We start from the raw sequence: 27,140 nt of genomic DNA on the forward strand, positions 1-27,140 counted from the left end.
AAGCTTTATAATGGTAGTGAATGGGGGATGCGATTTTGAAGCACAAAAAATGCTTCCATCCATCGTAAAAATAATCCATCCGGCCCATTGGGGTTAATAAAGGCCTTCTGAAGCAAAGCGATGGGCTTTTGTCAGAAAAATATCCATATTTAAAACTTTATAAAAGTAAAATAACTAAATCATTTGGCGCAAGTAGGATGTAGGAGTATTGCAAGACGCCTCTCGGTTTAAACAAATAAGGCTGGGCAACAAACTCAAGCTTCTTATCTCTTATGCCAAAATCCTCCAACATTACTCTTTAAAAATTCTCATTTTAGACTTCTAATTCGTGACCGGTGTTTTGTTTTGCTCTCTCCTCTGCGTTTCCGCGTTCGTCAATGCGTCATTCATCGGGTCAGGGGTTACTCTTCCACCGCAAATCGATGCGTACGGCCGTCTGCCAGAAGCTAGTTATTATAATTAATAAAGTTTTAAATATGGATATTTTTCTTACAAAAACCCAACCCAAGGCCTTTATTAACCTCCTGGAGCCATATGGATTATTTTTATGATGGATGAATGCATTTTTTTGGGCTTCAAAATAATGTCCCCCATTCTCTATCATTATAAAGCTTAGAAGAGCCAGGATATTTTTAAAAATACCTCTGAAAGTAGATAGTCATATACACCTAAGATGACTTGAGGGTGAGTAAATCATGGGATAATTTTTGGGTAAACTATCCCTTTAAGGAAACATTCTATTTTATCATTCTCCAAACATTATGGGAATGTTACTTCTGAATGTTCTCTGCCCATTCTGAAACAAGTAGTAATTTTTTTATTTTTTTTTTTTTTTTTAATGCAAGACAAACGTCCAACTAAAACCACTTTATAAATAACATTTTTGCAGAAGTGCAGAGTCTACATTATGTCACCTGCAAGCACATTCTTGACCTGGCAAGTATATGGTCATGGGGGGGAAGCATGGCATGGATCATACCCCAGTGCCAAGTAGACACCTACTGTGCAACTCTAAATGCTTCATACTTTATTCAGACCCAGATGCATATATATACACAGCATGTAGTCAACAACAAGTGGCATGCACACAGTGGTTTGGTGCATGCTCATTTGCAGTGCAATCATGTAGACCGCAATCAGCAAAACTTCACATGCAGAAATACAGATACAGAACGGCTTTCAAAATTATAAGGGGATTAATTAATTACCTGCAATTAAAATAATTAGTTGGTTTGTGTAGATATGCATGCAGTGGTCTTAAACTGAAGTCAGAAGATATGAATTCCATCTTATGTCAACTAAAGGCCAATTCACACCGCATTATCAACGGCAAAGCCGACAATCACCAGATTACAGTACGCCACTTCTTCTCAGACATTCCACGGCCTAACAAACGAAGCGCCGACCAACAGCAACAGACACCGATAGGGCTAACACACTGATCCGACAAAACCTGGTGAAGTGTCTGTTGCCGTTGGCCGGCATCTGTCGGTGCAGTGTGTATTGGCCTTATTTCTGAAAGCAGTAAATAAAGAAGGCCACTTATGTAAGGTCATTTATAGTATGTGCATATAATGTGCAACAAATGCATCCAAATTTCTCTGAAGATCTAAAACTGAAAAATATAGTCCGTTTAATTACTTAAAATCTTTATCTTTCATTTAAAAGGACAATATAGAAAGACGGGAAAGTTCCGAATCGGATCATGATATACGCCACAGCTCCAACAGTGTTGTCAGTGAAAATTTTTGAAAAAATACTGCTAATATTTGAATGTCTTTATGAAAATACGAAAACATGTGCATACACTACGATGGAAACACTTGTCTTTAATGAAACCTGAGAGGTTTCTGTCCGTCCATTTAAAGTCCAGGTAAACAAAACGTAAAAGATCCAAGAAGGTTATAAAGGCGCTATAAAACAAATCCATATGAATTGAGCTAGGAATGTCACAATTCCTCGATTAAATCTGAGTGCTGGATTTTAAAAAATCCTTGATTACAATTTACCTGTGTCGATACTAGCAAAATACCGGAAGTAGCGCATTCCACAGATGAGAATCCAAGCAGTTTAATCCAAGTCTTGTGAACAGATACAATCTCTTTATATGAACAGATTTAGAATGTGCTCATTTGGTTTGTTTAATTTGAACTCTGATGCGATTGCTCTGTTAGTGAGGTTCATTTGAATAAATGTGGGGTCCGCTTCCAAACGAACTTTGGTGTGGTCGACTGAAATATGAATGCAACGTGGATCAAAGACATCTGAATGAACCAAAAACAGGACGTGATGTCACAAGACATGACCCTAAAAAAGGACAAAATGCTCAAGCATACCTAGGAGCTACATTGCCCATTACAGTTCTGTACAGACGTCTGTAATGCCTTCTCCTTGTTTGTGTGTAATGGAGGAATTCCTGGTGCTGTTTTGACTCCTTTACACATTTCATGCTCTTCACAAGTTCTCAGCTGATAAAAATACATCTTATGAACACACATACAACAAACACATTTAGCTCAGCACATAGAACTGAACATATCTCATAAAAGATATTTGTGTTTTGTTTCATATCTTTAGGTTCGTTTTTAAAAATTAACCAGGACTAAATGTATTATTTTCTTTCATCCAGACCAAAAGAACTAAGTAAAAACCCACTTAATCTAAACAATGATCGACACACACATACACACATGGCACACACAGAAACCTGTGTGTGCATTGTGCACACACAAGAACCAATGAGGTTTTCACACAAGCTTCCATTTTTATCATATCTGTGTATGTGTTTATATGTGAATAAAAGCCTAAATTAAATCTGTTCATGATATTAAGCAACCATAACTCTTCACAAGTCTAAAGATTAATCCACTTGATTCATATGGATTCATTTTACGACATCTTTATGACCTTTTTGGATCTTTTAAATTTTGTTTACCTGGATTTGGACAGAAACTGTTTTAGGCTTATCCTGGTTCCCATTCCTAAGCGTCTTCCTTCAGACAATTTTAGACTTTTCTATCTTAAGTGCTGTATGTAAGACATTAATTCAAGACATGTTTTCAATACATGGAAAAACAAGTCTAGCTGCTTAAGAAATTGTACAAGAGTCTAGAATGTATGAAAACCTTCAAGTTAATTTTAAAAAAAATACATATTACAAAATTAAAGTCCTAAAACAATAAAAATGAAAACAATTTCAAATCAAAGTGCATTACCCACACAGAGTCTTTAATACAGGCCTAGTAACAGAGTTGCTAACCAGTATTGCCAAGTCCACGGTTTTCCCGCAGAATTGAGCTACTTTTATACTTTTGCCCCGGGTTGTTTTTCATGTCCACGGGTTGAATCGACCCAAAATAACGCAATATTTAGTCCCTGGAATGCACGGAAACCAGGGGAGCCCTGCCAAAATTTTTTACCGCCCAGAAAACCTGTAGTGAAAACCTGGCTTCCCTGTTGCTAACTGCTGCTCAAAAAAACGTAAAATATTTCACATGTAGAGTGTTTTAACCATAAAATCTTAATGTTTATTAACCATTGTTAATAATAACTTTTTACATTAGTTTTCGTCATTTTTCATCATTTGACAAGTAACCATGCATAAACTAGTAACTTTATACTATATTATAGCATAATAAATCTAAAAGTGCTTTTCCACCATTGAAGCCAAATGATTTTGTGCACAGAGAGTAGCGGTACCAGTAGTACTTCCATTAGAACATGGATCGGTAAAGATTTATATTGAAATAACCATGTCAAGCAGCCCAGATGGCATGATTCCATGCAATAATGGTGGAAAACTCTATAGGTGGAAACTGAAGTCAACCTGATGTCTCTTTATGCATGTAGGTGTATTCCTTTGATTTAAAGGTCATATGTAAGTGCTTGTATAAAACCTGCTTTAATGCAACAACAGTTAAGGGTTTCTCATTCCTACAGGATTTTCCCTGCACATTACTATGGGAACATTATTATATATATATTACATTATTATATATACATCAATATATGACAACTAAATGTAGACCTTCACCTGGCACAATCAATCTCAAATTCTAGCACTCAGCCTGACACATTTCCTTTGTTGAATATCAAGAACTTTATTAGTGAAGCAAGCTATTTTTAAATTGCATTGCTTTGTGAGATGTCCCCAGACTGGTGAACCTTTTGCAAAGTGCCACGTGCAGCGCATGTCTCAACAATCCTCCCCCTCTGAGAGAACACAACTACACAACTGTGTCAGCTTCATTCCCATCACCCTAAACCATGTGACACCAACAGGATGACACCAAAAAGACAAGGAAAAAGCTGAAAAATTTAAGAAAATAACACGCCAAATCAGCTGCTTAATGCTTACGGTTTGCGAAAATACCCAGGTGAAGTGCTCAAGCATTCTCCAGGATTTGGGATGTATTGGTGTGATTATGGCCTAGTTTTGTGGGCTATTAAGTCATACCATTCAGATTTCCTACTACTAGCTTTTAATTAATAAGCAACTCTCGCCGAACAACATTCTTTCAACTCAGAGCTGACTGGACACAAATATGGGAGCTGAAACCAAACCAGCTGTGAGACAGCAGATTGTATCCATTCTACTCTAAAAACGCCACATGATCTGTAAGTAACGACAGCACCGCACAATTTCATAATGGGGTCTTTAAGGCTGATAACAATGTGCCTTGTCTTTGCAATCAATCACTATTATATATATTAGACCATAGCTTTGATGGCCTAATTCCAATATAGCAATTCCACATCCTTTACTGTTTGGACAGCATCCAAATACAATCCTCAGGGTCAAAGACTAAGAGTAAATGGAATATCACTCTATTGAACATGCTGATCAGAACTCATTCAGGCTTCTGACGACCCTGATGGGCTGACGCTGTGAAACTGAATAGGTTTCTGTGATTCCGTTCATTGAGTACAACTGTGGGCAAATGAATCTATTGACCTGCAAAGAGAACGCAGCTTCATGGGTGAGCCAATAACCTCATACACCGTAAGATGCCACCGGGGAAATATTTGCAACTACTTTTCATACAAGGCGATCAATCACCCACTAATAGCCTTTAGTTCTCTATGAGGTTTATTCTCAATTACATTAATAATGGATTTGAATGGAATGAGTCAATGAATGTCTATACTATTCTCATGAACTCTTTAGTCATTCGAGCTCGTTTCAATCCAGACATCTTTTTCATTGTGTACCAAGTCAGGTCATCTACAAATAAAACACTACAAGTGTTTACTTTCCTTGTTCTGTTGCAAGATAGATATCAAGCATTTTATGCCATGCATATCCACCAAGAATAACAGTGAAAACGGGATGATAAATTAGCTCTCCAGCCTACACAATGTGTGTGTGTGTGTGTGTGTGTGTGTGTGTGTAGGCCTTAACGTGTCAACCAGTCCAAACTCAAGAACATGCTTGGAGTGTGTCATTCAACCACGCTGCTCTAAACAAAATACGTGCTGCATTTTAAAGAGGACAAGCAATAAATCCGCGACCTTCGCTCTTCAAATCACAAGTGCCATTGAAAACAATGCGCTGCTCAAACTCACCTCCAGATTTGTCCGAGCTGTAAGATGTGAATGACGGACTGCAACAGCCAGATACAGATGGAACAGGACGCTGAGCGTGTCTTACTAGTCCGGGCTGCAGTAGCGCTGTTGCTGCTGTTGCTGGTGGTGTTGCTCTTGCTCGCGGTGGACGCCTGTCTTTGAGGCGTAGACGGGTGGGCTCCAACGTCTCCGTGCGACGCGGAGCAGCTGAGCAGCTTCCCGTCCATGTGGGAGCAGCTCGCCGCGCCGCCGCCGGAGCTCTCCTCGGTGCTGAAATCATGGACGAACCAGCGGAAACTGAAGACCTGCACTGAGAACGAGCCGAGCACCACAAAAAACAGCGTAAGCCCGAACCACCAGTAGTCGCGGCGGAGGTAATAGTCGACAGAAAGCCAAACATCAGTGCCCACATCCGCGAAATACACCGCCACTGCGGCGAGGATCCACAGACAGTCCCAGACCGTGTATTTCTGCGTCTCCCTACCGAGGCGGAGACATGTCGAATTTGAGCCACAGCACCGCGACTCGCCGTTGACGAAGTCCGCCTCTCCGGTTCCAGAATCCGGCTGCGAACCCGGAGCGAGCCCTTGAACCGAACCCGAGTGATCCGAATTCTGCAAAGGCGTAAATGCTACATCGCTCTTCTTCATTTTTAGCACCCCGTCGGATTTCGCGGCCATTGTAGCAGCTTTGTCTTCCCACCGTTTTCGCGTCTTCTCCTCGGCTTCTCTATTCCAGGCGAAGAGACACTGGGCTGGGCGACCTCCTCTTCCGCCAGCTACAGCGCCGCCTGCTCATAACAAAGCAACACTTCCTCTCGGTAGCGGGTACGAACCATATGCTCTCCCATGGCTCCTACTTAAAACTATGACATCATTGCTTTGCAACTCTTCTTCAGGCGCGCACCGAGGTGTTCAATATCCAGCTATTGCAGCACAGCCTTTTGCTAACTCCACATTCGTGTATAAAAATAATGTCTATGGCAGCGGTACATTAAAGATGTGACTGCTCGGTTGCTATGGCATTTGTAAACGTGAAATTTCGAATCCCACCCTGTATACAGCGGACGGAAGCGGCGCGTTATAAAGTGAAGCGTTCGTTGTGGCGGTTTTCTATTTTTCACGAGCTTACTGCAGACACTTTATTATGCCTAAACTGTCTGAAACTATTTTTTTTTTTTTTTTTTTAATTTACAAGTATTATATCTGTGTGAATTTTTTTTTAAATAACTTTAAAGCCTTTACATCAAAGCCAGCTGGGAACGTTTCTATTTATATTTAGTTGTAGCAATGCGAACAAAATATTAATAATTTTTATTATATAATAATTTAATTTTGTATATCAATGGCTTTCCGTTGAATATAAAGTTGGATACATTTATCCTACCATTTAACCCGTATAGGGTCTTTGGGGTCTTTTTAGATAAAATAAATTAAAAATAAATAAATAAATAAATAAATAAATAAAAATGTTCTCTTTGTCCAAATAACATGAAACTTTGTACAGTTGTTAACACTTTCTAGATCTACAAATAAAAAAAATAAAATAAAAATTGGAGTGATATCTTGTTTTTTATGTTAGTGTAGAAAAAAAAAGTCACACTCAGGTCTTTGGGGTCTCCACAGACCCCAGGCAACAGAATGTAATTTTGTAACAAAATAATTATATTTTTAAAAACAAATGTAATGTTACTCTGTTTATTAATGTTTTTACTCTACATTTGTGCAGTTTTTGGAGGATTTATAAATTTATATAAATAAACAAATATTTTTAAAAAAAAAAATAGGTTTCTATACAAAAACAGCTTTAAAATTCACTTTATAAAAGTGAAAACATTTCTACATTTCATTCATGGGGATAACATGGATAATTTGACATGGTTTAGTGTAAGATTTTTGCCCATCTTTTGGAAAATGCAGTTTTAAAAGTAAAAAAAACTACCACTTTTACCAGTAAATGCTGCAGAGATCCACTATTTGCTATGTGCTATTTGACTGGCTGAAAGACATCTTTTCACAAGTATTTTTCAGTTGGATTTATATCTAAATATTATGAAATCACAATTATGACAATATTTTTTTTTGTCAAAGTTTAGCATTTTTTTGTACTAAAAAAAAAAAAAAGTTTCTCAAAAATATAGATTTTTAGGATTAATTTTTTCCATTTTCTAAGTGGGGTCTTATAATGTAACAATACTAAACTTTGACAAAAAGTAGCTTTTATTGTTATAAATGTGATTTCATAATATTTAGACATGAATTCAACTGAAAAATACTTGAAAAAAATGAAAATATGTCTTTCAGTCAGTCAAATAGCACATAGCAAATAGTGGAGCTCTGCAGCATTTACTGGTAAAAGTGATAGTTTTTTTTACTTTTAAAACTGCATTTTCCAAAAGATGGGCAAAAATCTTACACTAAACCATGTCAAATTATCCATGTTATCCCCATGAATGAAATTTAGAAATGTGGGTCTTTTATAAAGTGAATTTTACATAAAAAGCTGTTTTTGTATAAAACCTACTTAAAAATATATATTTTTAATTATGATAGATCTTGAAGGGTAGACAAGCAACTACACTCTTAAAAATAAAGAGGTTCCATGAGGGTGTTTTGGCAATTATGCCATAGGTGAACTTTTGTCAAAAACTGCACAAATGTCGAGTAAAAACATTAATAAACAGAGTAAAATTACATTTGTTTAAAAAAAAAAAAAAAAAAAAAAAAAAAAAAAAATGTTGTTACAAAGTTACATTTTGTTGCCTGAGGTCTGTGGAGACCCCAAAGACCCTGAGTGTAGGCTACTTCCCAAACGAAGACCGCACAAGGGTTAACATGCTTTAGTCATCGAGCTTACAACTGATTGGTCCGTGTTAGTCACGTTCTGATGACGTGCAACATACAACGCTTGCAAAAAAAAAAAAAAAAAAAAAAAAATATTATAAGTAATATTGTCACCTTTTGCCATTATATGTATGTGCATTATATAGCCTACCATATAATATTGCCATTTTATTTATTTATTTATTTATTTATTTTTGCTTTTTTTGGCTAAATAAACCTGTAATAAAAATGTATTATCTTCCAAACGCGTTCTCGTCTCGTTCAATGGGTAAAGCTTCAGCACCACGGAAAGCTCCCAGTCTCAGTTCATTATTATGTCTCTTTGTGCACTATGCAGAAGCTCCGCCATAAACAACAAGTCGCGTCTGAGCTCCATATATCACTAAGGACGCTCCAGTGCCATCGGACGTATTGTGCTGGGTGGGATAACTGGCGTCATTACTGAATTTATTGGCACCCTTGAGTACGGCGCTGTATTGTCGACACGCCCTCTGCTCGCCGGTTACACATAAAGCGAGTGACTGCTTTGAAAAACAGCCACGAGAGACATACACTGAGTGGTGTTAAGATATTGTATTGATTCAAGTCTAACGGGGAAAAAATTTGCATATTACACCAGCAGATGCTGCCAGGTAAGGATCACATGAATTAATGAGGCACATCGCCCACAAAAATACGTTAGAAAAGATAAATCAGCAAGGCTCTGACGTACGCAGCTCTAACACTGATTGCCACGAGCTTATTACGCCTCAGGTTTTAAACTTCACATGCTGTTTGAGATTGGGCACTGAAACAGATGGCGTCAAACCGTCAACATAAGTGGGCTGTCGTGAATTGACTTCAATAATAGACTTGCATCAGAGAAGAAAATACAGGCTAATATGATTATATACTAGGCTATATTTCGCCAGGGAAACGTGACTTCGCGAGCGTCTATCTAGAGAATGTGCACGCTAACTTTGTGGTTACTGGAATATTTAAACACTGCAAAACTTTTGAAACAACAAAGGGAGAAGGTGAGAAAACAATAAAGTTAGAGAAAAACATACTATTAAAGGGTTAGTTCACCCAAAAATGAAATTTCTGTAATTAAAGATGCAATATATAAGAATTTTGAGGTAAAATATCCAAAAACCACTAGGCCAGTGTTATATATTTTATTCACTTGAGTACTTACAATATCCCAAATGTTCCCAACTATTTGTAAATCGTGAGAAAATTGCAATTTTAACCAAGGCTTCGGGACGTGTGAGGAGTCGCCTGTCAGTTGCGTCATACCCGCCTTACCCTCGGTTTCCGGTTTTATTTTGTAGAAACCATGGAAACACCAAAGATGCTTTATATATTTTACATGTTTTAATAGGCAAGGGAACAACTGTTTGGTTACGTTTATAGACAGAAAACTAATTGTTGTTATATAGCTCAACACATTTAGTCTTATTGTTTATATCTAATTTTCTTGATTAATGCGACCGCTAGCGGACAGAAATCTTACATATTTCACCTTTAATTACTCACCCTCATGTCGTTCCACAGCCACAAGACCTTCGAACCATCTTCAGAACACAAATGAAGATATTTTTGATGAAATCCGTTTTTTAAATTTTCCATAGAAAGCAACAAAATTACCACATTCAAGGTCCAGAAAAGTACTAAAAACATTGTTAAAATAGTGAACGTGACTACAGTGTTTCAACCTTAATGTTATGAAATGACGAGAATACCTTTTGAATACCTAATGAATGACAGAAATTTCATTTTTGGGTGAACTAACCCTTTACGAATTGTCACCAGCTTTGAGTTCAGCATAGATACAGCCAGGCTCTTCAATGGCTTAGCCACACCTTAAGCTCTGCCTGTATGGCACCTGAGCTTCAGAAATGATGCCATCTGTCATCATCAGGCAGGCAGGGGTAAGCAGCCTGTCGTGACTTGTGGGCAGTGTTTTAGTAGGTCCATTTCAGGCCCCACTGACACACAGACAGCGATCACCTACGCCTCAGTTGTGGGTTTGAGCAGGTTCAAGCTTATAGGCTGGTCCTTTCTTCTGAATGAATGACTATCAGAGGCTGTCTGTGTTAGCTATTAAGAAGCGTTTGCTGCTCAGTGGAGACCGGCCTCCCTGTGCTACCTCAATATAATTACAGCTGTCTTCTCTTATTGATCTGAACGGGCTCTTTGTGAGAAGACTGTACCCAGCTCCACAGCCCTTCATACACTCACACCAGCCACTTAAAGATTCAATCTTAATGATATCAGCAATCAGACAACCATCATGCAATCCCAAGCATTTTTGTGTATGTATTTTAGATTCTAAACAGTATCCACTTTAAATAATAAAAAAATGGAGGACTATTTTATTAATGAGGTGTGCATTTAGCTTTTATTCCTTTTTCAAAGTTAGCTGTGTGACATTCTGAGCAAAGATTACACAGCACTAGAAAATCATGCCAGAGAAGCTCAGTCGTATGAATGCATTGTGGCACTCCTGGTTCCACACATCAGCATTATCAGACAGACTTCATCCATCCACACTCGCTCTCTCCTTCAGAGCTCTGACAGACATGCAAAACCATTGTGGCACATATAAACCTCAGGTTCATGATCTTTTCAGTCATGACATAGAAGAGAGATCATTGCAACAAGCCATGTGGAAACATAAAAGGCTGTTGCATGCGGTCCTCTGAGGCATGTGATTCTCTGCTGAAAATAACATCACTTGGATCTTATTGTTATTCACCGTTCAGCAAAAATGTAAAGGTTAAAAGGGTTAAAGTCATTGGATAATTTGCTGTAGGCAAACATGAAAGCACAGTTGCGGTTTCAGTGATTATCGCGGGTTAACCTGCAACCATTGTGCTAGCAGCCTATAGATTCACAACAGCGTTTCACACAGACTGAAATGCTGCATTTCTATCAAATATGGCAACGTTCTGTAGACGCTTCAACTGTGACATGAATGACAGTCTGTAGTTGCTCAGCAACACACCATAATTTCTCAGGTTTTGTGCATGAGCTTCTAGTGAGACAGCAACCCATTGTGACAGACCCTGGAAGAGATTCTTATACAGTGAGTTGTCAAGCAGAAACTGGGCCACTGGCCTCTGCATGCTTCATAGACAGGCGAGTTAAAATACCCTCAGTCACTGTAAAGCACAGGATGACACATTAGGGCTTGTTCAACCAACCAAATATGCCCTGCCATGAGAATCTTTACACAACTGAGTTAAACAGCCCCACTGTCAATAGAAAAAGTAACACATCTAAATGGGTCATTGACAAATAAAGCTTCAAAAAGGGTGTTAAAAAAAGAAGCATTACATCAGTATGGAGTCATGAACAATGTGTTTAAACAAGTTTCAGTTGTTAAATAACATTTCAAAGTGTTTAAATTCATTTTTTGACTTATGTATATATACACTTTAGTTGAACCACCTGACATGGAAAGTGTACAAACCTATCCATACATCAGTTGGGGTTTTCTGGATGATGCGTTGTCATGTTTACTGTTATTACCTTATCTTAACATCTTTAAAACTGAAGCTGATATTTGACTGATTAATTACTTTATTAATCCCCAAAGGGGAAATTCACTTGTCACAGCAGCACAACATACTACAAATAAATACAATAAATACATATGCACTGACAACCACTGGAGGTGCTTAGCATCATTGGTAGTGCATTCGCCTTGCCTGCCAGCAGCGATCGGGGTTTTAGACAGACTCAGAGCAGGGTGGTTAGGATTGGAGTGTGAGTTTTGGAGGCGGAGCAATGAAGAGAGGGGTGTGTTTGTTTGGGTTGATTTCAGATATCAATAATGTCCAACAGAGTAGTTGAAATACCACTTACTGCACCTTTAAAGGTCCCGTTCTTCGTGATCCCATGTTTTAAACTTTAGTTAGTGTGTAATGTTGTTGTTAGAGTATAAATAAAATCTGTAAAATTTTAAAGCTCAAAGTTCAATGCCAAGTGAGATATTTTATTTAACAGAAGTTGCCTACATCGAACGGCCAGTTTGGACTACATCCCTCTACTTCCTTCTTTAATGACATCACTAAAACAGTTTTTTGACTAACCTCCGCCCACAGGAATACACAAGAGTTGCGTTTGTAGAGTGTGTTTGTCGCCATGTCGTCGAAACGCTGTTATTTTCATCCCGCAGTCCAATCACCGGGTCTGATTCCGGCTCAAATTGATAGGGTAAAATTAAAGACATGTTTACAATAACACTGAGCGCGTGCATCTCCACGTTATGGTAAGAGGCGTGACCTTTCTGGGCAAGGTTCGCTAAACTGCTGTCGAATCACAACACAGGAACCGCTGGCACAATCAGAACTCGTATTTCTGAAGGAGGGACTTCATAGAACAAGGAAGTCATCAGCCCGTTTTTATGACAGTGGAAACAGCGGTATACAGATAAGTAAATTATGTGAAAAATACTGGGTTTTTTTACACGCGAAACATGAACACATGTTATATTGCACACTATAAACACAATCAAAGCTTCAAAAAAACACGAAAAACGGGACCTTTAAGATAACTAAACATAAAATAATATGTATTATTTAAATGTACAAAAAAGAATTCAAACTAAATATATATTTATAGAATAAAGTGATATATGTCATGAATTTATCAAATTATTTTAAAAGGAACTAATGCACTTGGACACCAAAATATGCATGTCATGTCATTGACCCAAATACAGATCAAATAGCCAGGCTATTGAGATGTACCACTATCATATGTTTAAATGGTTAGTTCACCCAAAAATGAAAATTCTGTCATTTATTACTTACCCTCATGCCGTTCCACACCCGTAAGACCTTCGTTCATCTTCGGAACACAAATTAAGATATTTTAGTTGAAATCCGATGGCTCGGTGAGGCCTCCATAGGGAGCAATGACATTTCCTCTCTCAAGATCCATTAATGTACTAAAAACATATTTAAATCAGTTCATGTGAGTACAGTAGTTCAATATTAACATTATAAAGCAGCGAGAATATTTTTGGAGCACCAAAAAAACAAAATAACGACTTATTTAGTGATGGCTGATTTCAAAACACTGCTTCATGAAGCATCGGAGCACAAATGAATCTGTGTATCCAATCTGCTGTTCGGAGTGACAAAGTCACGTGATTTCAGCCTTTTGGCGGTTTGATACGCGATCCGAATCATGATTCAGTATGATGATTCATTAAGCTCCGAATCTTCATGAAGCAGTGTTTTGAAATCAGCCATCACTAAATAAGTCGTTATTTTGTTTTTTTTTGGCACACCAAAAATATTCTCGTCGCTTTATAATATTAATATTGAACCACTGTACTCACATGAACCGATTTAAATATGTTTTTAGTACATTAATGGATCTTGAGAGAGGAAATGTCATTGCTCCCTATGAAGGCCTCACGGAGCCATTGGATTTCAACTAAAATATCTTAATTTGTGTTCCGAAGATTAACGAAGGTCCTACGAGTGTGGAACGACATGAGGGTAAGTAATAATTGACAGAATTTTCATTTTTGGGCGAACTAACCCTTTAATGATTCTCAGAATATGAAAAGGACTTAAAGGAGTAGTTCACCTAAAAATTCTGCCATTATATACTTGTGTACACCACTGTTCAAAGGTTTGGGGGTGGTATGACTTTTAGTAAGTCATTTCTCACCAAGTCTGCTCATTTGATTTATTACAGTAAAAAAGTTAAACTGTTAAATTGTTAAACTGCCATGGCAAAGCTGAACTTTTAGGCAACCATTACTTCAGTCTTCAGTGTCACATGATCCTTCAAAAATCATTCTAATATGCTGATTTTGTGAAACAGAATCAAACAGTATCGCTGCTTTTTTTCTTTTTTTTTTCTTCAGGATTCTATGATGAATTGACATTTCAAAAGAACAGCAATTAATTTGAAATTATGTTTTACTGTCATTTTGACCAATTTAATGCATCATTGCTGAATAAAAGTAACAATTTCTTTTTTCTAAAAAAATGTACTAACCTCAAACATTTGGCGTTTGTGTGTGTGTGTGTGTGTGTATATATATATATATATATATATATATATATATATAATGAGGTGAACTACAGTTTAAATTATACTTATACTGTTTTAAATATACTTTATTCTCTGTTGAATGCATAATCTATTGTTTGAACCACCGAGAAGGCAATATAATTTATGTTGCATGTCTGCAGACAATACCACAGTGTGTGTCCACCCCCTAAAAATATCTGATGCTCTCTGATGCCATGTGATCCCTCTGCCCAGACATCAGCCCATGGCTGTGAGAGTCCCTCAACAAAATTTGAACTAAACTAAATGCAGCACAGAAAATATGGAAAACTAAATCCACAGATGACCTTTGGACATTTGCCTTTTAAATTACACTGTAAAAAAGATGGTTCTTCAGTAACAGTTCTATTTAGAACTGTATGGTCCTGAAAAACCCTTTATATGCTGTAATGGTTCTTTGTGTTAGAGTTTAGGGTTCTTTATTCCCGCCTTTTTGTTTTTCAAATCTGTAACTGTCAAAGCCACCTCATTACTGATTTTCTGGAGGTCAACCATCAAACTACACAGACTGTCAACACACTCTCAACAGGTAAATGATTTCTTTCTTAAAATGTCTGTAAATTTTAACTTTCGAATTGTAACTGGTTTCCTACCAAACGTTTTATTGTTTGTTTGTTTAACAGAACATTTAGGCATGACCAGCTCTGTTCAGTAAAGGATATTTCTCTCCTCTACTAAGTAACAGAGATATTGAATTTATGATCCATATTGTTAGATTTAATTATTACTTTTTTATTACGTTTATGCATAAACATACCCAGTAACAAACAAGCATTAAAGCTTGACAAGCATTAAATACATGACTTTATTGTATTTAATGCTTTAACAAGTCTGTCATGTATTTAATGCTTTAACAAGCATTAAATACATGACTTTATATCACTTTTCCTTTTAACATTGTAAAGGGCTCACATACTGTCAATTTTTGCTACTTTTGGCCTTCATAAACAAATTAATTATTACTTAAATGGACAAGACAGACTGTAACTCTAAACTCAACTGTGTACTTCAGATCAGTCACATCAGGCTGATAAAATAAATAAATAAATAATAATAATAAATATATAAACATAATATTAATGATAGTAATATTAATATAAAGATTAATATAAATATAATTTAATAAATATAAATTATATATATTTTATAATTTATAAATATATATATAATTTATATATAATTTAATAAATATAAATTAATATAAATAATATATTAATATTAATCAAAATAATATTATTAAAGAGGTAATTTATAACACCATTAAGGTCCTGTATAGCACAAAGCATGGTTCTTTATGGGTTCTATTTAGCACCAAAAAGGCTTCTGCTACTGTTGCAAGCCAAAGAACCCTAATTTGGTATTGTTTAGAACCGTTGTAGATTAAATTAAACTTTACCATTACTCAGAGTACAAATACAAATACTGAATGCTTTTAGCTTTTAAGTAGAAGTATATATTATTAAAAAAATATATAGGGTGCAAGTGCAAATGATATTAGTTGCTCAGTAGATGACTAGGGATATAAAAAGGGGCAAAGTGATAATGTGTAAATGGCTTATGCCCATTGTGGTGGAAATGACATTGTTGATATAGTCAAGGTAATGTGACTGCGAGAGCATACTAAAAGGCAGGATTTATTTAAAAAACAAAAAAGGTAAATATTCCTTTCTTCTTTTCCAATTTCCACCCACTCTGTTAAAGAATATTCTGGCCACCCTTTTATAAAATTTAAATGAATTATAAATGTTAGAATGGACTATAAAAGTAGTCCATATGACTTTACGTAGGCTTTTATCAATATATTCCGAAGACATAAAACATCTGTTGCTCATTGTCAGACATTCCATTCAAGAACTTTCTTGATCCCATTCTCCATCTGTTTAAAAACACACATTATGCCTCTGCTCAGCTCACTGCACTGGCTTTCCACAGCTGCCAAAATAAATTCAAGACACCATTTCCATCTTATAATGCAGCAATCACCCTGTACGGTTCACAAGCCATCTGTACGGTCTGTACGGTCCACAAGCCATTATCAAACTCTATAGCCTCTGACCATTCTTAATGGGACTTTGTGGTCCAACTTAAATATTCGACTCATCTCAATATGCGATTTGAATCAACCACTGTGTCACTGTAATGTTTGTGATTGTATTGGTACTACTTTGTTGTTAATAGCAAAGGATTAGTTTTAGTTCTTGGCATGTGTCCTTAGCTAATTAAGTAATTTTCGCAAACATAAATGCATCCAAAAGTGTGCATAAATATAAGCACTAAGACATAAATGGCTTTGGAAATGTGCCATCTGCCGAGAGCATTAATGTAAACATAAATTTATAATCACACTTTTGCTTGCATTCCTAAAAATAATAATGCTATATTTCAAACATGTAATGCCAGCATATGGTACATCCATATGACAACAATTTATAGAAATAAGGGTGAGGATGTTAGCAAGAAAAAGACGATAAAGAACTCTAAGGATTGCTTATTCTCTAAATGCAAATGCTACTTTTTGAAATTATAATTTGTCTGTCAGTGTCACTTTTTTTTTTCTCCCAAAAATATTTGCTACAAAAGATTTCTGTTTAAAAAAAAACATGTTCTTTTGAACTTTTAACTATTCAATAAAAAATGAAAATCCTAAAAAACAAAAAACAAAACCCTGTGATAATGTTTCTGGAGCACAAAATCAGCATATTAGTATAATTCCTGTTGGTTTATGATACACTGAAGACAAGATTAATGATGCTGAAAATTCAGTTTTACCATCACAGGAATATTATATATATATATATATATATATATATATATATATATATACACATATATATATATATATATATATATATATATATATATATATATATATATATATATATATATATATATATATATACATTTTAAAATATATTAAAATAATAAAAGTTATTTAAAATTGTCATATTTCTGCATATTTCAACAGTATTTCTGAATACTACTGTTTAAACATATTTTTGATCAAATTAATGCAGCCTTGGTGAGCAGAAGAGACTTATTCAAAAACAAAAAAAAAATGAAATGAATATATACAGTATATGCATACATAGATATACATAGATTCCCATATTATATATATATATATATATATATATATATATATATATATATATATATATAAATATACAATTTATTTACAATTTAAATTTAAATTTTAAAATGTTTATAAAAATTAGGAAAAAATACAGTATTGTTTCTGACACCTATGTCAGCTTGATAGAAACTGATTTGATATCCACTAAATAAATTAAATAACACCTTATAAGTAAATGCAAAAATGCTTAAGTAAAAGTCTATTATCATTTGTTTGCAAATGCCACTAATAAATTGTTACTATTGCAATTACACCTATTCATGTGTGCATGAGTTAATTATCCAAAAGTGTCCAAATACTGTGAGGCTCCTCTATACAAACAAATACATGTGCGTGTTGAGAGCCTGTCACGCTGAAGTATGGTTCTGCGACCCATGGTCAGTGCACCAGAGGAAATATGTCAAGCAACAACTGGGCACAGGGGACCACACAATTCATTAGCTCAGCCTTAATTGCCATGGCATTTCAAAATGAAACATCGTCATCTGTAGCTAAATACAGAAAGTGACGAGAAGAAGCCACATGATTGAAACAGAATTGTCTTGTACAGCATGTGTGCAAATGACATTTGTTAGGGAGCCATTTAAGACACTATATTTAAACCTTGTCATGGGTGAACAGCCACCGTAATGGGAATGATAATTTGACTCAAACTCAGCGGCTTAATTTGATGGAAAACGATTTGTCATTATGCTGCATAACATCAGGCGTCTGCGATAATCACAGAAATTCTCACAACATCATGTTAAAAGGTCCATATTCCACACATCTGTGTTTGTAAGGCACATGCACAGTACACTCTATAGAGTGAGTAACACATCCACTCTGACTTACAGGGCCCTAGAGTCTGCATTGCTCATATGAGAGAAACCAGGCAGGGTAACCCTGAGACCTCCAGTCGTGAAAATGGGTACCCACAGCTCCAATTATTAATGGAGAGGTTTGAGCACATGTATATTTGGAGAAATGGCTTTTCGTGCCAAGGTCCCCTGCAGCGACAGTGAGAGAGAGAGTGAGGGAAAGGGACAGACACGCCTGGATGGTCAGAGCCCCAGGGAGCTTGTGCAGGGTTCATGTGGGGCAACATGAGGAGGCAGCCTGGCCTTGATGCAGTCCCTGTAGCTCCTGATTCCTGGAGAGAATCATGCATCGGTTCATGTGATTTTTGGCCCATATGTGAACACTCCAAATGATCTCATACCCCTCAAAAACTAACCGAGACTATCTCGGGAGGTGGTCTGAGTACGGTTCGATTTCATCTTACGGTACGGTTTACTAAAAACATGCAATCTGACTATGAACCGCGTCGGGTTCACTTGATTTTTCCGTTTGCGAATTCCAATGTAGTTTGGTCATCAGATGTCTCCGTACAAATCAGCTGTTCATCATGGCTGCTTCTTCTTTCAGATCTCTAAAAATTATTCGTTTGCAATGTACACTTGTTTATTGTGATTTTAACTGCTTCCAAACTGTGTAAGAGAGACACGCCTGCATGCCTTGCCAGTTTATTTTTTTTAATATACGGTTTTACTAGCGCACACATCTAGCATGCACAGAAAACCAGATGTCACAGCACGTGTACTGAACTGAATAATCTGTAGCGTCTTATTGTGTTTAAAGTGTCAAAACACTCTAGATTCACATAAATAGGCTTTGTCTTAAGTGAATGTATCTGGGAAACAAATCGTCTATGTTTATCAGTATATTAGATACATGCATTATTGTAGTTCTTAAAGTGACAGCCTAATAAAACAATCAGTAGCCTAAACGTTTTATTCATACAGTGAACAAAATGCAGATTTATTTTTTCATTTTATTATTCAGTTTCTTAATTGAATGCTGCTATACCTACTTTACCTGAAAATTTAAAGCAGTTTCATTTGCATCTTTCATTTATTGTATTTGTCAGTGTTTTTTTTTCTATGTTGATGTAATCATTGCCTTCTGCAATAATAATAAAAAATGTTATTTATGTTTTTGTTCAAAAGATAAACAACTTAAAGGGTTAGTTCACCAAAAAATGAAAGTTCTGTCATTAATTATTCACCTTCATGTCGTTCCACACCCGTAAGACCTTCTTTCATCTTCAAAACACAAATTAAGATATTTTTGATGAAATCCAATAGTTTTTTTTTATCCTCCATTGAATGCAATGAAATTACCAGAAAAGTAGTAAAAACATCGTTAAAACAGTCATGTGACTACAGTGGTTCAAACTTAATGGTATGAAGCGATGAGAATACTTTTTGTGCGCAAAAACAAAACAAAAATTATGACTTTATTCAACAAATTCATCTCTCCCGTGTCATTCTGCTACGCTATTTACATTGCAGTGCTTCCAGGTTCTACATCAGAACGCCTGCTCAGTATTAAAAAAAATAAAAATCTCTCGGATTTCATCAAAAATATCTTAATTTGTGTTCTGAAGATGAACAAAGGTCTTACGGGTGTGGAACGACATGAAGGTGAGCAGGGACGTGACATTTTGGGGGGCAGAGGCTCAAGTGGAAAAAAGGGCACTTCTCATGATTATTTAAAAAATAATAAACAAAACATTAAATATATGTGGTAAATTACGTTTTTTTGCGCAAACAAAGCACTCGTTGCTTCATAAAATTGAGTTAAAGCCACTGGAGTCACATGGACTAACTTAATAATGTCATTCCTACCTTTCTGGACCTTGGAGTGGTAGTTGTGTTGGATCTCTATGGAGAGACAGAAACCTCTCAGACTTCATCAAAAAGATCTTAATTTGTGTTCTGAAGATGAATGAAGATCTTACAGATGTGGAACGACACAATGGTGAGTAATAAATTACAGAATTTTCATTTTTTTGTGAACTAACCCTTTAAGACCAGGAATATGCTTAAGGAAGTAAATGGAATAAACTGTGATTTCATGGGACTTTAAATTTGTGATAAAATGGAATAGTGACAAATCTTTTTTTCTGTATTGTGACATACATTCATATGAAACAAATGATAAAAAAGGACAAAATTGTAGGTCAAGCTTGCAGTCCATTGAAAGAAAGAGATGGTATAATTGGAGACATCCAGCACACATCACTAGAGAGAAGTATGTAATTTCAGCAGGAGATCAAGTTCTAACATTTTTATTAAGAACTATTAACTAAATTAAAACTGAAACATGCACAGATGAATTGTTCACAATAAAATTCATCAATAACATCTATTTATAAAACAGGCTGAATTTTCATTTCATGCTGACTTTAGGGAGCAATAAATTTGCTTCCACAATCAGTTTCCAGAAGCTGTCTTTTTCATCACAGAAAGCATTCCAATGCCCAGTATCCTTTCACCCCTTGTCTTTCCCTCTCCTTGCTCTGCCTCTCTCTAGCACTTGATTGTCCTGTGGGATATCAGCAACTTTTGAATACTGCACAGCTCCAAAACAGACGTGAGTGTCTTAATAATAGTTGCAGCCTAGAAAGTCAAAGCTGTGTAGATAATGCCAGTCAGAAAGTCAGCAAGCATGAAGCCCCAGTTGCTCATTTCAATATAATGGATTCAGCCAAAATATCTTACATCCCCCTTTAGGATATGCTTGAAATGGAGGGGATTTTTTTCAGTAATAAAATTTAATCAAGTCAGGATGTTATTCAAATCATTAATGAAATAATTTTATAATCTTGTAAACTGTAACTGTTCCCCATCACAAGTGTGGTTTAGAGTTCACATAATATATGGTGCTTAAGTTTTTTTGAAGCATTTTAATTTGACTGCTGGTGCCAATTTATTTTGATACAGTTGGCTGATCAGCATTCCACCACTACATTTGCTTTTCGCTGCTATCTGGTTTTGCAAGATAATGAAGGTCAAATGAGAGGTGGGGTGCATGTTAAAGAGCTCCTGCTCCATTCAGGAGGTTCTGATCCCACTCACAAACTCTGTTGATCAAAGTCTGCACAGACACAACAAAGAACACCACAGCCTACTTCAGTGACAAAGGGCTAGGCTAACATCGTTCGAACCAGGCGCGACGGGTGAAGATACCACATCAAACACACAAAACACAGCCAATCACAACAGTTATCTCTGTTTGCGCGCGCTCTCCGTTCCGCAATGGAGTTAAAGGGATAGTTCACCCAAAAATGAAAATGTGATGTTTATCTGCTTACCCCCAGGGCATCCAAGATGTAGGTGACTTTGTTTCTTCAGTAGAACACAAATGATGATTTTTAAGTCCAACCATTGCGGTCTGTCAGCTGCATAATGCATGTCAATGGGAACTCCATCTATAAGAGTAAAAAAAAAAACATGCACAGACAAATCCAAATTAAACCCTACGGCTCGTGATGACACATTGATGTCCTAAGACATGAAACGATCAGTTTGTGCGAGAAACCAAACAGTATTTATATAATTTTTTTTTACCTCTAATACACCACTATGTCCAACTGCCTTGAGCATCCGGTGTGTGAGGTCTGAATGCACTCTGACGCCAAAAGTGATCTCTCGCACTTATTGACGTATACGCACAAGAGATCACTTCTGGCATCAGAGCGCGTTTTCAGACCTCACACACCGGATTCTCAAGGCAGTTGGACATAGTACTGAAGAAACAAAGTCACCTACATCTTGGATGCCCTGGGGGTAAGCAGATAAACATCAAATTTTCATATTTCGGTGAACTATCCCTTTAAAATACTGTAGCATACCTTGTGCTTCCTTTATAGATTCCTTGTGAACCTTACCTGAGGAATTTCTCATAAGTAGGCTGTCCAATTCTAAATTTCCACATTCTCTCCTTGCCCATATGTTTTCGTTGTGGGCGGGCGGGCCTACCCGACCCTACTCCTCAACGTACGCCGCAAGTTACAAAACAACAACAAAAAACAGAGTGACATTTTTATTAGGGATGTGCACAAGTACTCGGACGTGACATCGACGACTGATAATGAAAACGGTGACTGCTGTGACTCTCTGGTTATTGCAGCATTTTTCGCGGTACCTGAATGAGGTCTGATTGGAATTTGAAATCCCACAGTGATGCCTCACTTTGATCATAAAAATACAGTTAAGTCCAAGATGTGCTGCGCCAATCTGCCATATACATAATATTACAATGAGAATTCTATTGTTGTAAATTCTTTGAGCTTCACCTTGGCTTCCTGGTCAGGTCAATGCTTGCAAAGTAATATTTTTATTGCAGGATTACGGCGTTATATTCCTACAGGCAACATTTCATTTTTAATTGTTTAACAAAAGAGAAAATCAAGTAAACAAGCGATCTGGTTTTTAAATTCGTGTCGCATGAGTTCAGCGATGCTGCAAATGTGTCTATTTTCAACGTGATTTGCAGCGTTGAGTAGCCAATCACAGGCATTTATGTTGAAAATAATGACCGATAAAAGGTGTTTAAAGGATTAGTTCACTTTTAAATAAACTTTTGCTGATAATTTACTCACCCCCATGTCATCCAAGATGTCCATGTCTTTCTTTCTTCAGTCGAAAAGAAATTAAGGTTTTTGATGTAAACATTCTAGGATTTTTCTCCACATCATTCATTTCAATGGGCACCAAACGGTTGAAGGTCCAAATGGCAGCTTCAGTGCAGCTTCAAAGGGCTTTAAACGACACCAGAGGATGAATAAGGGTCTTATCTAGCGAAACGATCGGTCATTTAAAAAAAAAAAAATTAAAAAGTTTAAGTTTTATAAGCACAAATGCTGGCCTTGCTCTTTTCTCCGAAGCGCGTTCATGACGTCACGTAATACGCAATTACGTTGAAAAGGTCACGGTTGACGTAGGCGTAGCACTATGCGTAGCAACCACAGTTTAATTCGCTCAGGATTGTGTATAGGAAATCTATGAAAAGTCACAAATTTCTGTCCTGACAAAAAATTTCTTTTAGGCTTTCTAATATTAAAACACCCAGGATACCTTTCAAGCGTGAGTTTAAAATATTCTAACTGACCGCCAGAGTGAGTTTTTTTTAAGGCGACCCTTATTTTAGAACGTTTGCCCTTATTGTTTCCATGGCGACGCGTGCGTGTCACGAGCGCTGAATGTAGCCACAATAACACTGTATGAGAGATAGTGATGGGCAGATCGAGGCTTCATGAAACACTGAAGCAGCTGAATCAAATGTGCCGTAATGATTCGAGGCTTCGAAACAATCTGACACCCGTCTCCACTGTGACCCCTAGTGGTCAGAGCAGTGCAAATGCAACAAAACTCAGGCCAAACATGCATTAAAAATACACTTTAACAAATGTATTTCAAAAGTTTTATTTAAAGTAAAATCAATTAAATGGAATTAACTAATCATCTAATAAGATTAAATATAGAGTGTCTGTATAATTTGTGTTCTTTTCAATTTTAAAGGCTTGTATCTGTTCCATGGCTCAAGCTAAACAGGCCAATAAGAGATTAATAACTACCATTATTCATTTTAATTATTCTAATGTATAATTAAAACATCTACAACTGTATAAAACTGATCGGAGATCAGGTAAAACCATAGGGTAAAGCCCTAGACACTTGTTCAATAGTTCTCAGTGAATCTGCATGATTCATGGGCTCACTTTATCATCGCCCTCTATCGGTGAACCACTGAAATTTCGAACTGTTTCGAAACAGTGATGACGTAATGAAGCCTCGTTTACTAAAATCACGTGACTTTGGCAGTTTGATACACGCTCCGAATCACTGATTCGAAACAAAAAGATTCATGAAGCTTCGGAGCTTCATGAAGCATTGTTTCGAAATCGGCCATCACTAATGAGAGATGGATCACTATTATTTTGTTTTTCCTTTTTTATTTAAAATATTCGCAAACTTTCTTACATGTCTTCAACTATATGATATTCCGATTCTCAAATATGTGTGAATGAGTGTGTTTTGTAGTTTAAAAACCTTTATAAATGATCTTTATCTTGATCTATAATGCGAGATGGGCGCCGCCATCTTAGTTTGCGCTGCAGTTCACAGAGGTCAGTCTGATTTACAGCAGGTGAATACATCAGTTTCTCCTGAAATATATGCAAGTAAGTGGCTGGTGAACTGGAAGAATAAGAGAGTAAACTTTATAGTTACTTAGACAGATTATGTGTGTCTGATATGACTAAATGTCGGCAAATTATATTTGAATTCACTGTTTATTGATGCTTCCACTGACGTCTGACATCAGTGTGTATTTTATAAACTCCAAATGTATTGTTTAATGGTGCTTATGCGTATTTAAATGTCTGAAACCTTAAAAGAATCATTATGTGGCTGAAAACACTGCATAGCTGTGATGACAAGAGAGCGCGCGCGCCGCGTCCGTCTCGCAGCCAGAGCGCGAAAGCACAGTTTGAATCTGGCAGTTATGTGACGTCGCTGAACATTCTAAATCCCATATGTGGAACCGTACGCCCAGGGGCACAGAAATAAACATCCCATATGTGGGAACGTACCGCTCAAAGGGTTAAACAATAAACTGACACAAAGACATTTGAATATGTGTATACGATCCTCCTTCCGCACATTTGTAATGTAAACACTGACTCGATACTTCCGCCTACGTCAACCGTGACCTTTTCAACGTAATTGCGTATTACGTGACGTCACGAACGCGCATCGGAGAATAGAGCAAGGCCAGAATTTGTGCTTATAAAACTTAAACTTTTTTTTTTTTAAACGACCAATCGTTTCGCTAGATAAGACCCTTATTCATCGTCTGGTATCGTCTGGTGTCGTTTAAAGCCCTTTGAAGCTGCACTGAAACTGCCATTTGGACCTTCAACCGTTTGGTGCCCATTGAAATGAATGATATGGAGAAAAATCCTAGAATGTTTATATCAAAAACCTTAATTTCTTTTCGACTGAAGAAAGAAAGACATGGACATCTTGGATGACATAGGGGTGAGTAAATTATCAGCAAAAGTTTATTTAAAAGTGGAGTAATCTTTTAAGTCACCGGTATAGAGAATTCACTCGGTATGTCCACTACAGCGGCAAAACCCCGCTCAGTGCCGATGACAACGCCTCCGCTTTGGGGGGTGTCTGTAGCGAGTGTGTTTAGGGTAAGTTCACGCAAAAATGAAAATTCTGTCATTAATTACTCACCCTCATGTCGTTCCACACCCGTAAGATCTTCGTTCATGAAATCCGAGAGGTATATGACTCGTCCATAGACAGCAATATAATCACTTTCAAGGTCCAGAAAGGTACTAAAAACATTGTTAAAACTGTCGACGTGACTGCAGTGGACTAGAATACTTTTTGTGCACAAAACAAAAATAACAACTTTATTCAACAATATCTTCTCTTCTGTGTCATTCTCATACGTTGTTTACATTCAGCACTTCCAGGTTCTCCTGCGTCAGCATTGCATGCATGTGTCGTGCTGCTCATATGTTCAGCTTTGGCCAATACTGAGCCGGCATTTGGACATAAACACGGAAGCCGTCACTGTGCTTACTGCATCAACTGCATAAGGATAATGACAGGGAAGAGATGAGATTGTTGAATAAAGTTATTTTCGTTTTGTTCTTGAACCCTATGAACCCTTTAATCTGTTTTTTTTCCCCTCAACACACGGGTTTACACTTGGGAAATAGACAAGCTTTTTCCCAAATACCCCAAGTAAAGATATTCTGTCAATTTTATAAACTTTTATAAAACCAGCCAGTATAATGACAATGAAAGGAGATGGGAGATTTTTAATTTTTGCGTGGACTATCCATTTAACTAGTTCTTAATGTTGATTAAGACTCTCTCAGACTTTGGTTATAAATAATAAGTGAACATTGTGTACTCTTCTTTTAATTGCTCTATCCAGATTTGACAAATAAAAAAGACAGCCTGAAGACATATCAGAATGATCCTAGTGATGTATATATAACCCATTTCCTAGGGCCGCCTTTCCTGGTCCCATCTGTCTACTGAGAGCATACAGTACACATACAGTATCTACACCGCTACACTAAGAGCTTGCAGGAATCCTTAGTCAACATGAAGGCAATCACAATCCAGTTTACTTCTATTATTGGACATATTTTCAAGTGAAACGAGATATTCAGCATGATTTTATCCACTGAACCATGAAAAGTAGACTCAAAAGTATATTTGAAACAACACGCCCCAATGAATCAAGCATTAAAAAAGAAAATATTGAAATATGCAAATCAATGAGAATATGAAATAGCAACATGAAAATAAGCGATAGAGCTCATTATAAAGATATCTTGTGACTGCACACCACACTAGCTCCATTTCACTAAAGGAGAGGCAGCTCTGGGTGTAAGAGATGTTGGAAAAACTTCAGCACAGACCCAGCTAGGCTAGATTTCTGTCTCTTTCTTTCTTCTCCCTCCTCTGCTACAGACTAGAACCTCATCTATCCCAAAAGCCCCAGAGACACAGGTCTCCGCACCAGAGAGGCCATCTGTCAAAACAAGTTAGACGTCACAGCTTGCCACAACGTTGTAATCGTGGAGGAAAAAGCCACTAGTGTGCTTATTCAGGGTAAAACTCAAAACTATGAGTTGCAGACAGTGTGATGTAATTGTG

The 27,140-nt window shown here is 36.8% G+C and overlaps 1 protein-coding gene and 1 long non-coding RNA gene across 2 annotated transcripts in view; both read right to left on the reverse strand.

Annotated features, from left to right (window-relative positions):
• Positions 1-6,878, reverse strand: part of xkr4 (XK related 4) — a 67,680-nt gene extending 60,802 nt beyond the window's left edge. The window contains exon 1 of the mRNA XM_048164764.1: positions 5,566-6,878. Within this exon, the coding sequence (XP_048020721.1) occupies positions 5,566-6,245 (680 nt within the window). The 5' untranslated portion in view covers positions 6,246-6,878. The remainder of the gene's footprint in view (positions 1-5,565) is intronic.
• Positions 1-27,140, reverse strand: part of LOC125251686 — a 258,619-nt gene that overhangs the window by 213,657 nt on the left and 17,822 nt on the right. The window contains exon 2 of the long non-coding RNA XR_007181064.1: positions 19,471-19,473. This is a non-coding gene — a long non-coding RNA (uncharacterized LOC125251686). The remainder of the gene's footprint in view (positions 1-19,470; positions 19,474-27,140) is intronic.

The sequence above is a fragment of the Megalobrama amblycephala genome, linkage group LG17 (assembly GCF_018812025.1).
Source record: "Megalobrama amblycephala isolate DHTTF-2021 linkage group LG17, ASM1881202v1, whole genome shotgun sequence".
NCBI classification, from domain to species: Eukaryota; Metazoa; Chordata; class Actinopteri; order Cypriniformes; family Xenocyprididae; genus Megalobrama; species Megalobrama amblycephala.